The sequence below is a fragment of the Callionymus lyra genome, chromosome 5 (assembly GCF_982586985.1).
Source record: "Callionymus lyra chromosome 5, fCalLyr1.hap1.1, whole genome shotgun sequence".
Lineage (NCBI taxonomy): Eukaryota > Metazoa > Chordata > Actinopteri > Syngnathiformes > Callionymidae > Callionymus > Callionymus lyra.
Window position 1 is genome coordinate 5,960,991 of NC_141822.1, and position 18,733 is coordinate 5,979,723.

General features: G+C 43.4%; 2 protein-coding genes across 2 annotated transcripts; one reads left to right on the forward strand and one right to left on the reverse strand.

The window, feature by feature from the left end:
- Positions 1–364: 364 nt before the first annotated feature.
- Positions 365–6,143, reverse strand: LOC148079130 (alpha-methylacyl-CoA racemase-like). Its single transcript, XM_087792250.1, has 3 exons — positions 5,993–6,143; positions 4,781–5,091; positions 365–388 (listed from the first exon to the last, which is right to left on the reverse strand). The coding sequence occupies exons 1-3, from the start codon at positions 6,141–6,143 to the stop codon at positions 365–367; spliced, it is 486 nt and encodes a 161-aa protein (XP_087648376.1).
- Positions 6,144–11,686: 5,543 nt separating this feature from the next.
- LOC148079131 (tripartite motif-containing protein 16-like) lies at positions 11,687–13,616 on the forward strand. The gene has a single exon (XM_087792251.1). It carries the CDS (start codon positions 11,687–11,689, stop codon positions 13,307–13,309), a length of 1,623 nt encoding a protein of 540 aa, XP_087648377.1. The 3' UTR covers positions 13,310–13,616.
- The last annotated feature ends 5,117 nt before the right edge of the window (positions 13,617–18,733 follow it).

Below are 18,733 nucleotides of genomic sequence, written 5' to 3' on the forward strand. Positions count from 1 at the left end.
ATGATTATGTGGCCTTCCGAGCGCTTCCCACGGCTTTTGACAGTGACGGGAAGCGTTCGAGGCTTGTCGACCCACGCCGCCTCAGATCATGATTATGATCAAGACAGGTTAATGCCATGTTGTCTAAGAAAAACAAACAACATGGCCGTCCTGTGCGGTGCACTCGACAAGCTCACGTTCCAACGTGTTGGGCCCTGATGAGTCGAGCTGAGTCGTCCCTCGATCATGAACAGACGTCGACGAGGAGGACGACTGGCTCGCTGCATGGAGTCGACCATGAGGTGTGCGAGAGCGATCAGGTAAGTATCTCTTGCAGGCCACATTGCCCTCCTGCAGCACTCGACGGGTTCACCTGAGAGAGAGGTTAGTAGTGCGCATGTGTTTCCGCCTGTGAGTGGGACGTATTCACAGGCGTCATTAGAAACTTTCGCCACTAATGCTAAGCTAACATGCTCCTCCGTTCATAGACGGCGAGAGTTTCCTCTCAGAACACAGTTCGGAGGAGGTTTTAAACCCCTTCGTCCGGGTCATGCCGAGACTGTAATAACGGAGTCTGTCCACACGAATGAAGGACAGACTCCTGTCTGTGTGTTTGTTTCCAGATAAGCAAATGTCCACGAGACCGGCTTGATCAGCTGTGTTTACTCCACTTCCGTGTTGACATGCGCTGACGGGGTTTGACCGCCGCTGAGCGTTGTCAAAAAAATCCCGGCGCCATGGATGACGTCACATTTGGTGGAGATACGCCATGGATGACGTCACGTTTGGCGGAGAAAATGCCATGGATGGCCTCACGTTTGGCGGAGAAACACCATGGAACGGACGCGCCATGGAGAGGAATGGCCCGGCAGGAGGCGGCGCAGCTCCGCCATCACCTGCATGGGCGTGATGACGAGGCGCGACGGGGATACGGCGCTTGGAGCGGAGATCCTGTTCGTCTGCCTCATCATCTGGTGCTGGGGGGGGGGCATCACCAGAGACCAGCCACCCCAGCAGCACCAACAACATCGGCAACAGCGGCGGCGGGCAACGAGTGAGCGTCGCCAAAGATCCGCAGCGTGAGCCGGGGAGCCAGCAGCCGCAGCGGAGTCGTCGGCCGAGGGCTCCTCCCCCCTATTCATTCAAGGGCATGTGTCGGGAATAAAACAAGAGAACGTATGACGTTTCTGTGGTTCGTTCTGAGAGATGTTAGTAGTGCGCATGTGTTTCCGCCTGTGAGTGTGACGTATTCACAGGCGTCGTTAGAAACTTTCGCCGCTAATGCTAAGCTAACATGTTCCGCCGTTCATAGACGGCGTGAGTTTCCTCTCAGAACACAGTTCGAAGGAGGTTTTAAACCCCTTCGTCTGGGTCATGCCGAGACTGTAATAACGGAGTCTGTCCACACGAATGAGGGGCAGACTCCAACCACATGTGTTTTGTTTACAGAAGCGCAGAGGTCCGCGAGATCTGCTGAGTCAGCTGTGTTTACTTCCGCGTCGACCAGCGCTCGTGCCCGACAGAGCTTGACAGCTGAGGTGAGTGGAACTAGTCCGGACATGTCTATGTTGACCGGAGGTTGTTCCTTCCCCCACAGCGCTGTCAACAAGCACTGGCACCGTGGAGGACATCACGTTTGGCGGCGGAAAAGAGGAAACGCCATGGAACTGACACAACATGGTGCTTTTACGCGCGAGTTTCTCGCCGTCCTGAGACCAGGCGAGGGCGAGGAACTTCCGCCCCTTCTTGTCGATCAACTGGAGAGGTGCGTGCGGCGGATCTCACGAGTGATGAGCAGGTCAGGATAGCCAGCGGAGCTTGAGAATGTACGGGACCTGGTGAGTGATGCGGTGCCGACGCGCGCGACCTATTCTGAACTCACATCAGCTCCGGTTTAATTCTCCAGCACATTCCTCCACATCGCGGGTTTTGTCAGCTGCGGTGACACTAAGAAGTGCTCAGGGAGTTGGGAAGACTTCCGGGGGGGAAAGGGAACACGCACAACGCGCATCTGAGGTTTCTCACGCGCACTTGCGCGCTTCTCCCACAGAGCCGGATTTTATGTATGAGAGTGGGGGTTCTAGTGAATCCAACTCGAGTACATGCTCTGTTGATTCAAGAGATAGAGACGTGGCTTGTGTGATGCCCTTTCGTCTACGGCCCGCTCTTGGACGTTCGCGGGGGCGGGCCGGAGGACAACCCAAAGTTCGCCAGGGCTGCGGTTCTGACAGAACGTTATTCGGCTTGGAGTCGCCTGGTTTTACTTCATTCCACTTGGCTGGGGGGAGTAATCAGGCGGGGCTATGCGCTACAATTTGCCCGTCAACCCCCGCGTTTTTCAGGGATTCTCTGGACTCGTGTGGCGGAGCAGGAGAAATTATCCTGTTTGAGAAACGAGGTGTCTACTCTGCTGCAGAAGGAGGTCGTAGAACTGGTTCCTGCAGCCGAGATGATGACAGGGTTTTACTCCCGGTATTTCCTCGTGCCGAAGAAGACCGGGGGTTGGAGGCCCATTCTGGACCTCAGCTATTTGAACAAGTTCATAGCTACCCTATTGCCACCCTGGGGGTTCACGGTGAACCTCAGCAAGAGCGCTCTGACTCCAGTTCAACAGTTATTTTACCTGGGGGTACTGTTGAACTCGGAGGAGGGATACGCGCGCCTCCCGGACGTGCGTATCCAGCCCATTCTCCGACTGACAACACAGTTGCTGGAAGCTCGGTGTCACGTGACAACAGCAGGCACTGTTATGTCCCTCCTGGGGCTCATGGCAGCAGCTCACACGGTAGTTCGGCTGGGCTTGCTGCATATGAGGGAGCTTCAGAGATGGTTTGGTCGTCTCAAGCTAGACCTCAAGCGGGAACGAGGTAGGAAAAAAGTGCGCCTTCCCGCTCGGGTTTTGCAGGACATCCAGTTTTGGAACTCTCTAGCCAACCTCAGATGGAGAGTTCCATTGGGTTGCGTCCTTCATTACACTCAGGTGTTCACAGACGCTTCTCTGACAGGTTGGGGAGGCACCTCGGGTCAGGCCTATGCCAGTGGGGTCTGGAGCAGACGGGTGCTCAGACACATAAACTGGCTAGAGCTGAAGGCGATTTACAATGTCCTGCTTCACCTCTCTCCCCAACTGTCACGGTCCAACGTCCTAGTGCTATCTGACAGCTCCACCGCCGTGGCGTACGTAAATCACCAAGGTGGAGTCAGATCCCCAGCCCTTCTGAGTGTGGCAAAGAAGATTTGGCTGTGGGCAGACCGTCACCTGCTTTCGCTCAGAGCTCAGCATGTACCGGGCAAGCTGAACGCAGTAGCGGACAGACTGTCGAGGGGGGCCGTCCAGGACGAATGGGGTCTGTCCGAGGCAGTGGCGAGCAAGATCTGGTCTCGGTTCGGTCACCCGGTTGCAGACCTCTTCGCCAGCAAGGAGAACTTCAAATGTCCTCTCTGGTTCTCCCTCAGGGCATCGGATTGCCCCCCACTAGGCGTGGACGCGTTAGTCCATTCGAGGTGGCCGGTCAGTCTACTGTTCGCCTTCCCTCCTCCGCGGCTCCTTCTCCCCTTGGTTCGGAGGGCGAGGCGGTGGGCCATCCCTTGGGCTCCCGCTGCCCTGTGTCAGGCAGAGGGGACTCTGTCAGCGCCCCCGGTGCTGGGCCGGCCTCTCAAGGTGTGGCTCCTGCACGGGACGAGCTGAGCGGGACTTTGGACCCGGGCGTTCTCCACACATTTTCCATTTATTTTTGGCATTTTTTAAATGATAGTTATTTTACCCTTCATTATGGTGAGTATAAAATCAAATAATTCTTGTGAACATTCAAATTATCAGAACGTTTTTCATTTAACTGTCACTAGATGGCAGCAGTCATTACGTCGTCCGTAGCTAAAGAAACAATGAGGTCCCGGTGACTGAGGACGAGAGGATACAGTGACTCCAGCAGCTTTTAAAGATGATGTTTGGACATATTTTGGTTTGAAAACAAATGAAAGCAGTTACGCCTTCGTCAAGAGTCATGTGGTCTGTAAATACTACAACACCAGAGTCAAGTACTGGACAATACTACACATATATCCTTGTATCTTGTTGTGTATTCTTGTTTTATTGTCACTCACAGGTGAGACTTATATGAGAGACCCCGGTGGTGATCCGCCTTCTCGCTGGTGTTTGGGGTCGGGCTTGGCTCTGGTGGTTATCTCGCCTGCCGGGTCCTGGTCTCCCGCAGGTTCCTGCCGCGGCTTGGGCCCCCGTGTCTGGATCCTGCTGTGCTAGGTATGTGCCCTCTGGCCTGGCTATTTCAACCCCCCCCCCCCTCTCCCCTCTATATATCTTCACCCGTCACCGGAGTCTGTATACCTGTGTATTGTATACATTTGTCCCAAACCCACACCTTTTTATTTATCTCCCGGAGCCCCAGGGATCCACCTCCAGAGCTGCTGCTGCTCAGATCCCGAGTTCTCTCCAGCACCCCCATGGACACTCCTACACTCTCCTCTTTTCTCTCACTATATCCTCCCTCACTCCTCTCCTTATCCATCTGTCTACCCCCCCATCCTTCCTCCCAGCCGGTCAAAGCGGCAGGCCGTCAACAATGAGTCTGGTTCCGCTCGAGGTTTCTGCCTTCTAAAAGGAAGTTTTTCCTCGCCATAGCTCACTGTACAGCTCACTGTACAGTGTTTTGTTTCTTGCTCTTTGTTGAATTGCTGGGATCTATTTTTCCTTAATCAACTGTAGTCTTATTTCAACTGTATAGTGTCCTGAGATAACTTTGTTATGATAAATAAAATTGAATTGAATTGAATTGAATTGGACCATGTGTTCGCCCATGTTGGGGTCGGGAGCGACGCAGGGCCGGGCCGGGGTCCGCGAGAGAACCGGGGCGGGCCGAGGACTCTCCTCGCCGTCACCGTCCTTGATGAAAGACTGTCGTTGCTGGTTGTGCGGGTGCGAGCCGACCTGCTGGAAGGTCAGGACCGGCGTCACGCAGGCGTCCGTCCCTTCGAAGATCCGGCACCACTCGTCCTGGGTCTTGGAGGCGAAGCGTTCCGTGAAGATCCGTCTCAGTTCTGGCCAATCCGTGGAGCTCATCTGAGGAGGCAGAGGGTGCGAGTCCAATTCCAAGCCTGCGAGGAGGAACGAAGTTCGGGTGCAAGTTTAACTATAATATTAGCTCATGATTGACATGTTTGTTAATTATTTTTGTTCCTTTTCATCTCTTTGTAATTCTTTTGAATTCATGAATAATCCATCGTCAATAATGTCCTCACGAGGTTCACAAGATTACAAGATGAACCTGAGCTGCCGTGAATAATTGAGCTGAAATCAAACGGCTCAGTGAACCAATCAGGAGGCAGCGTTTCTGGCCTCGGGTGGAGAGATTTACATTTCAAAACTTTTACAGCACAGCTGGATCGATGTATGGTCCCGGGCGGGGCCACAGGCGGGGCCACATGAGGGGCCACATGAGGGACCACATGAGGGACCACATGAGGGGCCACATGAGGGGCCACATGAGGGGCCACATGTGGTCCTTTGACAGTATTTATGAGGCCGTCATGAGATCACAGTTAGACTATAAAACTTGTGTAGAGATGTTTCTGATCTTCTTTTAATAATTTAATTTAATTCAGTTCAATGTAAATATTAAATAGTTTGATTAAAACCATTTATACAGAATTTTAAAAAAGAATAAAAAATGGATGTTTAAAATAAATGTAGTCAGTAAGTACGTACGTATGTAAGTAAGTACATAAGTACGTACGTAGGTATCTTTGTTGATTTTGTTTGACTGAAGTAAAACATTGTCATTTAATTGTTTAAATCTCTGTTAAACTTTTCATCTGCATTTTCCCAGCATTTAATGTTACCTTCAGGGAATTTAAACGCCAAAATATTTGCTTTTTTGTGTACAAATATTTGTAAAAAACAATGTTTTCTTCATTGTAATATTAAAGCAGAATTCTTCAGGCACATAAGTTGGTCTTTTACGTTTGAGAAACATGTTTAAAATCCGTAAACACTGACCCACGAGGAGCTTGGCGTAGAACTGCGGCTCGATGGCGCCCACGGCCACGTGCTTTCCATCCGAAGTTTGGTAGGTATCGTAGAAAGGAGCGCCGCCGTCCAACATGTTCTCTCCCCGGGGACTCGCCCACATGCCGATGCTCCGGGACATTTAGTCTTTTTAAACTGAAGATTATTTCTAAATAATCACCATATATTTGTATGTTTTTGACTTGTTTACATTTTATCTAAAGATATAATCAAAATTAAAACACCTAAAGTGACATCACTGCCTGTTGATCTTGACTTGCCAGTGACATGTTTTGTCATACGTCGTTTCTTTTGGATTAGATTATATTAGATGGACTTTATTAATCCCTGCAGCACCTGTGATCCGGATTTATTACATTTTTGTTTTTAAACTGTCTGATTATATGTAATAAAATATTTTAAATAATTTATTAAAAATGCTATTATCAAAGTTTTGACATTAGATTTAATTAATAATATAAAGCATCAAATAACCACATGTATTTGCCCTCTCCCACACACCTCAGATCGGATCATGTAATTCAATCGTACTTTTAATATGAATCAAGCTTAAGTTTGTGTTGTTCACAACATTTCAGTAGGATCTGGATACCCTTGACAAAAACACATGATCCCAATAGAGTGGGGATTAAATGGAAGGAAATAATATATTTAAAAAAAGAGTTATTTTTTGTTCATAATTTGCTCTTGATTTGTTGCAGTGATGAAGTAGATACAAGTACAAACTATCATGATGTTCAGTATAAAATAAATATATTAAAAGATGGTGTTAGTATGAAATTAAACCCTTGAGTTAAATAACAATTAAATAATATTCAATATTTCTGTCTTATATGGTCATCAGATATAAAAATAATTCCTTATCCTCAACACTTCTTATTTAACTTTTGAGACATTTAGTCTTGTCTTTTAAACTGAAGATTATTTCTAAATAATCACCATATATTTGTATGTTTTTGACTTGTTTACATTTTATCTAAAGATATAATCAAAATTAAAACACCTAAAGTGACATCACTGCCTGTTCATCTTGACTTTCCAGTGACATGTTTTGTCATACGTCGTTTCTTTTGGATTAGATTATATTAGATGGACTTTATTAATCCCTGCAGCACCTGTGATCCGGATTAATTACATTTTTGTTTTTAAACTGTCTGATTATATGTAATAAAATATTTTTAATAATTCATTAAAATTGCTCTTATCAAAGTTTTGACATTAGATTTAATAATATAAAGCATCAAATAACCACATGTATTGCCCTCTCACACACACACACACACACACACATACACGCGCACGCACACACACACACACACACACACACACACACACACACACACACACACACACACACACACACGCACACACACGCACACACACACACAGAGGAAGTCAGATGATGGAGTCACACTCTCATTCCTCACATATCTGAAACAAGCAGCTCTTCATGAAAGAGGCTCGACGATGATGATGATGATGATCAAGATCAAGGTGATCACGAAGAAGAGGACGAAGAAGATGAAAAGGACAAGGCGAAGAGGATGAAGAGGCAGAGGACGAGGAAGAAGAGGAAAAGGAAGAAGAAGAGTAAAAAGAAGAAGAGGACGAGGAAGAAGAGGACGAGGAAGATGACGAGGAAGAAGAGAACAAAGAAGAAGAGGAAGAAGAAGAAGAGGATGAAGAAGAAGAGGATGAAGAAGAAGAGGACAAAGAAGAGGAGTCTGCCACAATCTGGTCCAACCTGCTGATCCACATATTATCAAACTTCATTGAACCAACTGATGATTCAGGACAAAGACACACCCTGATTCTAACACACACACACACACACACACACACACACACACACACACACACACACACACACGCACAAAAATAATTCCTTATTCCAGTCAACACTTTTTATTTAACTATTGAGACATTTAGTCTTTTCTTTTAAACTGATGATTTTTTTTAAATAATCACCATATATTTGTATGTTTTTGACTTGTTTACATTTTATCTAAAGATATAATCAAAATTAAAACACTTAAAGTGACATCACTGCCTGTTCATCTTGACTTGCCAGTGACATGTTTTGTCATACGTCGTTTCTTTTGGATTAGATTATATTAGATGGACTTTATTAATCCCTGCAGCACCTGTGATCCGGATTTATTACATTTTTGTTTTTAAACTGTCTGATTATATTTTATAAAATATTTTAAATAATTCATTAAAAATGCTCTTATCAAAGTTTTGACATTAGATTTAATTAATAATATAAAGCATCAAATAACCACATGTATTTGCCCTCTCACACACACACACACACACACACACGTTATGGCAGTCCATCGATAACGATGATGACGTTGCTCCAAATTGAATGAATGGACATTTATTGGGGTGTGTTGCGGCGGTGGATAGCCATGTGGCTGTGCAGGCCGATGCGGGATCCGCAAGTTTTGCCACAGGAGGGACGTGGCCCTGGGGGTGTGGGCCCTGTAGCAGGCTGATGCCTCAGTGCACGTCGCCGTATCCTCCTCTCTGTGGCTTGCTCCTGAAGGTGAGCAGTTCCCTGGTGGCAGGAGGAACTCCAAGTATGGCGATCAGCAGCCAGGGACTCTAGTGCTGTAGGTGAAATGTTGCACTGCTTCAGGAGGGTTTTGAGATGATCCTTGAAGCGCTTTTTTGGACCACCAGCAGATCTCTGGCCATCCAGAAGTTGGCCGTAGAGGATTTGCCTGGGCAGGCGGTGGGCAGGCATACGGATCACATGCCCAACCCAGCGCAGGTGTTTCTTCGCAAGGAGCACGGCGATGGTAGGTGTGTGGGTCCGTTCAAGGATATCAGCATATGGCACCCTGTCTTCCCAGGACACACCCAGGATCCTTTGAAGGCAGCGGATGTGGAAGGCCTCTAGTGTTTTTATGTGCCTCTGGTAGGGTGTCCAGGTTTCCGACCCGTACAGCAGTGTAGAGAGGCAGACCGCCTTGTACACAGCTGCTTTGGTGGAGATGGTGAGGTTCCTGTTGTGGAATACCCTGGAGCTAAGCCTGCCAAAGGCAGCGGAGGCCAGACCGACTCGGACCTCGATGTCATCATCAATGTTGCAGGAGGGGGACAGAATGCTGCCTAGGTAGGTGAAGTGTGGGACGATGGCAAGGGGATGACCATCCAGGGTGAAGGTACGCACATGTGTTTGGTGGGTGAACTCCTGTACAACTATCTGTGTTTTCCTGATGTTGATTTGGAGACCAATGGCGCTGTAGATGGATGCGACCACGTTTAACGCACGCTGTAGGGATTCTGGTGAGTGGGAAAGGAGAGCACAGTCATCTGCATACTGTAGCTCTAAGATGTGTTGGTTGGTGGTTTTGGTGAAGGCTTGAAGGCGCCGAATATTGAAGAGGTTGCCATCCAGTCTGTACTGTATCTGTACCCCATCTGATGGGTCCAGGAGTTTGTGAGAGAGGATGGTGACGGTGGAGAGGAAAATGTTGAAGATGGTAGGGGCTAGGACACACCCTTGCTTGACCCCCACATCCACACTGAAGAAGGGAGACTGCTGGCCACCAACACTCACACAGGCTTGCATTCCATCATGGAACTGCCGCAAGATGTTCCTGAACTTTGGTGGAACCCCCAGCTTCCCCAGCACATCCCACAGCAGTTCCCGGTTTACTGTGTCAAAGGCCTTGGACAGATCAATGAAAGCTAGGTACAGGTCCTTGCAGTGTTCTCTGCATTTTTCCTGTACCTGTCTAGCAACAAAGATCATGTCAGTGGTGCTGCGCTGTTGCCTAAAACCGCACTGGGATTCGGGCAGGATGTTATCAGTAGCATGTGATGCTAGTCGAAGGAGCATCACCCGTGCTAGCACCTTTCCGGCAACCAATAGGAGGGAAATGCCCCTGCTATTACCGCAGTCTGCTTTGCCACCTTTGCGCTTAAAGATTGTGATGATGTTGGTATCCTTCCAATCTTGCGGGATGACTTCAGATGACCAGATGGTACTGATCAGTTGGTGTAGTCTGCGGGTGAGGAGGTATCCGCCATGCTTCAGTATTTCTGAAGGGCCTTGTGTTTTGCCTGAAGTAGGTTGTGGATACCTGGTGCGCTATTATCAAACCAGTCTTGGTGTCGCCGTCTGGTGTACCCTACAGACTCTACTGCCGCCTGGTAGATAGCAGTGCGCAGAGTGCTCCAGGTAGAGTTGATGTCAGGAACGGCTGGTGTTTCAGGGAGATTGGACAGCTGTAAAGCAATCTGTTCCCTGAAGAAGAGGAAGAAGAAGAAGAGGACAAAGAAGAAGAGGACGAAGAAGAGGACGAAAAAGAGGACGAAGAAGAAGATGACGAAGAAGAAGAGAACGATGAAGAGGAAGAGGACGAAGTAGAAGAACAGGATGAATAAGAAGAAGAGGAAGAAAGTGAGGACCAGGAAAAGGAGGAAGAAGAGAAGGATGAGAAGGAGCACGAAGAGGAGGAGGAAGATAAAGAGGAAGAGGAAGAGAGCAAGGACGAGGACGAAGAGGACGAAGATGAGGAGGACAAAGAAGAGGAGGACAAAGAGGACGAAGAAGAAAAGGAAGAGAATGAGGATGAAGACCAGGATAAGGACTAGGAAGAGAAAGAGGACGAGGAGGAAGAGGATGAAGAGGAAGAGGACGAAGAGGAAGAGGAAGAGGAAGAGGACGAAGAGGAAGAGGACGAAGAGGACGAAGAGGACGAAGAGGATAAGGATGAAGACGAGGACGAAGAGGATAAGGATGAAGACGAGGACGAAGAAGACGAAGATGAAGAAGAGGACGAAGAAGAAAAGGAAGAGAATGAGGCTGAAGACCAGGAAGAGGACTAGGAAGAGAAAGAGGACGAGGAGGATGAGGACAGAGACGAATGAGGGAATGAGATAAGAGGCGACATGAGACGAGTCAAGAAAATATTGGTAATTCATGACCAGAGTCTGTGAGTCAACAGTTGAGAAGCACCTCTGGTGTCGGCCAGGTTTCTCTAGATCATCCAGAGGTTCCTCAGCCGGAAGGAAAAGTCCAGCGGAGAATCTTAGCTGCTGGTTTCATCTCCTCTGCTGAGATCATACGGACCTCTTGTTCAACAGCGTGTGGTCCAGAGAAAGATCCTCAGGTGGGCTTTCAAACCTATCTAGAACCTCACAGGGGGCGCTCTCTGCCACTCTGGATCGTAGACATCTGTAAAAGAACATGTGACTGATCCTGGTCACAGGAACCTTTTTATTAATGTTTCCCTCCGTTAGATTTATGGACGACAACCGTGTTCTTCACACCAAAGGTAATTCTGTGAGTTATTTCCATTTCATACACATCCAAACAAAACAACTTCGGTTGAACTAGTTCCAAATATCAAAAGTTCACCATCTAAAAATGAACTAGTTCTTTTTTCTTTTTTTTTTCTCTATGTTGCTATGAGCTCTTATTTTTGGAAATGACTGCCACAGAAGTTTATAAAATCTGAAAAGAAATGCAAAATTGTAAACATTCTCATCAAGACATCAAGGTGTGTCTTTGTCCTGAATCAACAGGTGGTTTCCAGGAAGTTTGATAATATGTGGATCAACAGGTTGGAGCAGATCGTGGCAGAGACATGTGACTGAGACTATAAAAGAGTTCACCTGTGAAGGGAGTGTTTCAGTCGCAGAGACATGGAGACTAGAGTTGATCTGAGATCTTGTTGCATCTGTCTGGATCTACTGAAGGATCCAGTCTCTCTTCCATGTGGACACAACTACTGTAAGACCTGTGTTGAAGGTCACTGGCAGGACAAGAACATCTACGAGTGTCCTCTGTGCAGACGCAGCTTCAGCGAGAGACCTGTCCTCCAGAAGAACACTGTGTTAGCAGAGTTAGTGGAGGAGCTGAAGAAGACTGGAGCAGCTGAGGACCTCTGCTCTGCTGGACCTGAAGATGTGACCTGTGACGCCTGCACTGGGAGGAAGATGAAAGCCCTCAAGTCCTGTCTGGTGTGTCTGGTCTCCTACTGTCAGGAACATCTTCAGCCTCATCGAGAAGCTCCGGCCTTCAGGAGACACAAGCTGGTCCAGCCGTCCAAGCATCTCCAGGAGATGATCTGCTCTGAACACGAGGAGGAGAAGACGATGTTCTGTCACTCTGATCAGCAGCTCATCTGTTCTCTCTGTGCTGTGGACCAACACAAAGATCATGTCATCGTCTCGGCCACAGCAGAGAGGAGGGAGCGAGAGAAAGACCTGGATCAGAGTCAAGGAAGGATCCAGCAGAAGACCCAGAAGAGAGAGAAGGAAGTGAAGCTGCTCCAGCAGGAGAAGAAGAACATCAGAGTCTCTGCTGATGAAGCAGTGAAGGACAGTCAGGAGACCCTTGTCCAGATGATCCAGATGATCCAGAGAAGAATGTCTGACGTGGAGCAGCAGATCAGATCTCTGCAGGAGACTGAAGACGCTCGAGTCCGAGGACGTCAGGAGCAGCTGGAGCAGGAGATCTTTGAGCTGAAGAAGGAAGAGGCTGAGCTGCAGCAGCTGTCACTCACCGACAGTGACATCATCTTCCTGCAGAACTGGACCTCACTCTCAGAGGTCAGTGAAGACACGACCTCACTCTCAGAGGTCAGTGAAGACACAACCTCCTCCACGACCCTTGAGCAAACTCACCGTCGCTTTGAGGAAATAACAGCAGCCGTGTCAGCCTGCAGAGACCAAGTCCTGGACCTTCTGAGAGACATGTGGACCGACATCTCCATGATGTTCCTTCTAGAGACCAGAGAGCAGTTCCTCACACACTCACAGGACATCACTCTGGATCCAAACACTGCAGACTCATGTTTGATGTTGTCTGAAGGAAACAAGAAAGTGACAAACATGTGGACACCTCAGCCTCGTCCTGATCATCCAGACAGATTCAATGATTATTTTCAGGTCTTGAGTCAAGAGTCTCTGACTGGACGTTGTTACTGGGAGGTGAAGAGAACAGGAGATGTTGCAGTAGCAGTTTCATACAAGAACATCAGCAGATCAGGAGAAGAAAGTGTATTTGGATGTAATGACAAATCTTGGAGTTTATATAGTAACGACTCTGGTTGTTTATTTACACACAACAAGATCGAAACTAAAGTCTCCAGTGTCGGACCCTCCACAGTGGGGGTGTACCTGGATCACTCTGCAGGTCTTCTGTCCTTCTACAGCGTCTCTGAGACCATGACTCTCCTCCACAGAGTCCAGACCAGCTTCACTCAACCTCTTCATGCTGGAGTCTGGGTTGTGTCCTCGTGTGAGTTTGTGAAGCTGAAGTAGACGACAGTGAGATTGTGAGTCTCCAGGAGTGACATCATCACATGAAGCTTCAATGTTTGGATTTTCTCCAAAGAAGTAAAGATGAAAATGAGTTCAACACAAACTCTATATCTTGTATCAGAGAAACCAGATCCTTCTGATTCAGTGTTATGTTGAGTTATGCTGTATTTTAAAAATGTACATATAGAAACATTGATTTTTATTCACTCAAATCTCGTCTTAAAACACATTTTTATTCTCTTTTAACACAGCATGAGACTCTGAGCTGTTTTTAGTGCTTTTGACTTGTTTTATTGGATATTGTTTTATTTCTGTGTGTTTTAACTGCTTTCTTAGCACTTTCATGTCATTGTTCAACACTTTGTATCGACTGTTGTTGTTTTTAAAGTGTTTTATTAATAAACTTGATTGATCGATTGATTGATTGATTTTTTTTCTTATTGAGATGTTAATCTAAATCAATGAATTATATTTTTGAATAATTTATTTTAAATAAATAAATATATAGATTATATATATATATTACACATTGAGTTCAATATTCTAATTCCAATAACTCGAAAACACATTTTCTAAATGCAATATTCTTTGGTTTATTCAATATAACATCAACATCTTTATATTTACTTTCTTACACCTCTCTTTCTAAGATCACAATCAAAACAACTTTTATTGTTGTAAACACAACAGTGGATTTTATGTGGTGACAACATAAAATTACATGTTAATAATGAATACATTAATTAATACAAATAACACAAAATTAGTGCAACAGTCCTTACTTTCCAATTTGAACATTTTCTATTAATGTTTAACGTTGTTTTTTTTTAACTGTTGGTGGAACAATTCACTAGCAATTAAAATAATCATAATTCTGGTTCTGATATATAAACATGTTTTTATATAGAATATAAGTCTTAATTAAGAAGATAAATATATTAGATTATTTTGTCCATCATATATACTGTGTATATACAAAATGTAACTTTCAATGTACAACATATTTAATTCAAATATTAAAAAAAAGATTTACAGCTTTAAAATAGACGATATTTCAAGAATAAAATTCAAAGTGTCAACATTTGAAATATGAAACCATTCAATATTCTGACACTGATTGACTTCCGTACTCAAGTTTGAACTAATGTTCCTTATTCTCTCTGTGAATGATCAACACACTGTGGTGTGTTCAGAGGATGATGTTGTGAACTGTGACTCTGCCTCGTCCACCTCTACACTCTTCCAACAGTAGAGGGAGCCAGAAACAAACATGTCATAACTACTGTACTGGTGCTTTAACAATATGTTCTGTTACTATGAATCAGAAACAGAAAACTACAAATAACATATATAAAAAAAATAAATAATTGGAATGAAATAAAAACAGATTCATTAAAAAAATAAATGAGACATTGCCATAAAATGTCATATGAATAAATAATGAATGAGTGATAATAGTTCCATTAAAATATGTATTATACATGTTGTTCTGTTTAGCATAGTGATAATAGTGTGAGTGTCTCTTTAAGAGAACCGAGCTCTCCAGTGAGTCATGTGACCTCAACCAGGAAGTAAAACCGTTAGTACCACAAATTCTCATGGTGTGAAATGAGTAATAATTTGCTGCGATCTGCAAGCATCCTTGGTTTGTTGAAGCATCGTTGGTATGTAATGTTTTTTATGTTATTGTGTAACATCATTTTGTCATAATTTAGAAGTTTAGGAACTTGATTGTTAAGTTTATGTGTTTATTGCAAACAGCCATAGGTTCTACATAGGAATGCAAATTCGCCATTTAGCCTAAACACTTGTGTTAAATCAGTCAGTTCATGATTAATGATTTGTTTATTTACGTGTTGAGAACACATCAATTGATTTGTCCTTTTTTGTATGTTTTAGTTTCACACTTCTTTGACAGTATTAAACCTGTGGAACAAGAGAAGGTCTCCAGAGTCGTGTTGTCAGGGAGGAGTGGGCGAACTGTCGATTTGCATACCCTTGCAAGGAGGGCAGTACACATGTAGAATATTACAAATGTTTTTTTTTGTTTTTTTCAATAATTCAAAAATGTATTTTGAAATTCAATTTTATTTTTACAACATTTTAAATTGAATATAAAATGTTGGTGTAATAGGATATTAAAAGATTACTGAGGTACTTGATCAACTTCGATTTTACCACTATTATAATATTGTTCACCATTATACCTACATTTTGTATTGAATTTAAAAAACTTACAAGTAAAAAAAAAAAATGAGTTTATGAAATTATTGTATTCATTTTTGGAATAAAAAGATCAAACTTTATGTGTAAAATTTGAAATGCATTAGATTTAAATATATATATATATATATATATATATTTCTTAAAAAAATGATACCTCCCAAATACACTTTTTTTTAAATTGATTATTGAATAAAAACAAATTTTCGAACTCAATCTACAAATGATTAAATTAAGTTCTTTAAAGTTGTATCACTTGATAAGTAAAATTCAACATTCGACTTTCCCGCCAGTGAATGTAGAAGCGTTTGTAAAGATGTTGATTCTTCTCACCTCGGACTGGTCTCATCTTTAGACGACGTTTTCCACCAGACTCCGCCAGCACCAGTCGCACATCGTTTTCCCTCCTACGCTGCAAACCGCTTCAGTAAACTTGAGCTTCAACCGTGAAACTATACTGTAATAAAAACTATGATGATTTTTCATTCAAACACAATGTGTTCTTTTAACATCAATTCACCGGAACTTTAATCAAATATTTTATTTGAAGTAGAAAAACATGAAAACGAGGTGAAATAATCTTGTTCATACAGTATCAGAATATTGATTTCATCAGTTTATTTCCACTGATAATATCACAATGTGGACACAATATGTAATATGTCAACATTTAATCAAATACGTCTTTAATATTGTAAGGAAATGACAACTTTACTGTAATCAATCATCTAGATTTAACACACATTTCAAATAATCACTTGATTAACTGATAATCTTTCATATTTAATTCATATTAAAAAATCATTGTCTTGCATCCAATCACTGCATCTACTCAGGTTCACAGGCCCAGGTCAGATAAAGACTTTCACACACTGAGAAAGATTAAACAATCCCAGATGAGAACTCACACTGAAAGACACAACAGGCCAGCAAGTCGCTGGGAACAGATTCTCTCTCGAAGACAACAACCTTTGGTGAATTTCCACGACGATCACGTGCGGCGGCCATCTTAGAATCAAGTGTTTACAGTCACTGACCAATCCTACATGTACAATTGACTAGAGGCGTTAACCTGAATATTCTACTATAAAAAGATCCACCATTTTGTGAGATCTTTGTTGATATTTTGTTCCTGTGTTTGTCTCTTTTTCTACTCTCAATTAGGAGAGTAGAAAACTTAGGGATTGGATTTTTATCTTTTTAATTATTGGATGAATATTAAGTTATATGTTGTATTTGGTCTTTAGACAGTCACTCTTTTTCCTCTTTGTCAATTGTGCTATATTTATATATATAAGCAACTAATTAGGAAGTTAAATAAATAATAATAAATAAATAATAAGTTGTTAATTGACTATTGTTTTGACTTGAATAATTTTAATTAATTAGTATATATTTTGATTAGATCTAATTGCATTTAACTTAATTGGTTATTATTACTTTCGATTTTCAAGTTATTCCGTTTGATTTTAATTTAATTGTTTTTATTATTAATATCTTAATTTACTATTTGTTTTATTGATCTCGGATTTTATAATATTTTAATTAGTTAATTAAAGTTTTGGTTCTTAATTTAGATTTTTAGATTCTTCCTCTTTCATATTTTCAGTTAATTATTTTTAATTTTGGTAATTGCTTCTTTACCTATTATTTTTAGCAATATTATTAATATTATCAATATTATTTAATTTTTTTTCTATTCATTTATTGACCTCCACTTTTTAAGAGAAAAGTAACTATTGCTACAGGTGACTACAAGTTAAAGCTCCTGACAGGTAAGAAAAATGACAATCTTTACTCTGTTTTTAACTTAATGGTAAATCTTATTATGAGTTACTCACATCAATGATTTCTGAGAATTCATAATAAATAGAATAGTTACACAAAGTTCTCTCATTAAGCTCCAGATACAGCTAATTAAGATTCAACATAAAGACTTGAAAGAGCTTCTCTAAAAATAGAGGGATGATAGTTGATGATAGTTCTAGGGTCCTATCATAGATGATAGTTGATGATAGTTCTAGGGTCCTATCATAGATGATAGTTGATGATAGTTCTAGGGTCCTATCATAGCTCCCTATTGGCCACTGGCTGGAGTGCATGGGTGTGGCAGGAGAAGAGGACGAGGGGATGGAAACAAACAAAGAGTTTTGGTCGACAATGGGTCATCTTTGGCTTTTAGTCCAGGAACTTTGGTCCAGTTCCCTATTGGTGACACCTACGATTGAAGCAATTTTTCTGAGCTGTACAAACAAGAACTCAACCTCAACAACTCTCCACCAAGAATGAACTTCTGCTCCAGAGAGGGAGGCAGCAGTACTGGTTCAACATGATTGAACATCTGATGGTTTCTCTGATCTTGAAAAGACTTTTGAGACTTCATTCCTATGATCCACCTTTGGACCCCCCACACTGCACTAACAACTATGTCTGGGATGATGATGAACGTGATCATGAAGACAAATGGCACGATCTGGTCGCAAACATGAACTTGACTCTTGTCTGCGGTGACATTTTTTGTGGTCCTGATGGTGTGGCTGCTGAACTAACAAACAAACAAGGTGTTCTCTATGCTCTCTGACACTTCTGTCCCTCGTGTTGCTCTTGCTGTGGTTGCTGGTGGAGAAGCTAGGGCCCTGAGACACATGACTAAGAAATGCAACGTTGTTTGCGATTTGATGAAAAAGGAGACAAATCTAACCTGTTAGAGACATGATATCTTCCTGAGTCTATGTAACAGTAAACAGTTAATCCCAGAATAACATCCTCTGATTGCTCCACTCAGGGCTATGATGAAAGCAGCCATAAGTGTGGTCGACAATTTATTGTGAGAAGTCACACTGAAAGACACAACAGGCCAGCAAGTCACTGGGAACAGACTCTCTCTAGAAGACAACAACCTTTGGTGAATTTACACGACGACCACGTGCGGCGGCCATCTTAGAATAAAGTGTTTACAGTTACTGACCAATCCTACATGTACAATTGACTAGAGGCGTTAACCTGAATATTCTACTATAAAAGATCCACCATTTTGTGAGATCTTTGCGTTCGAAGACGTCTGCGATAGATCTCTCTGCCGCTAGCGCCGTGTTCACATAAGTTAGTCTCTGACTTTTGCAAAATTCACTAAACAAGCATTTTTCTTAAACTCATCTGTCTGCCCGCTGATTTGTGAAATATAGATACACGTGTGTGTGT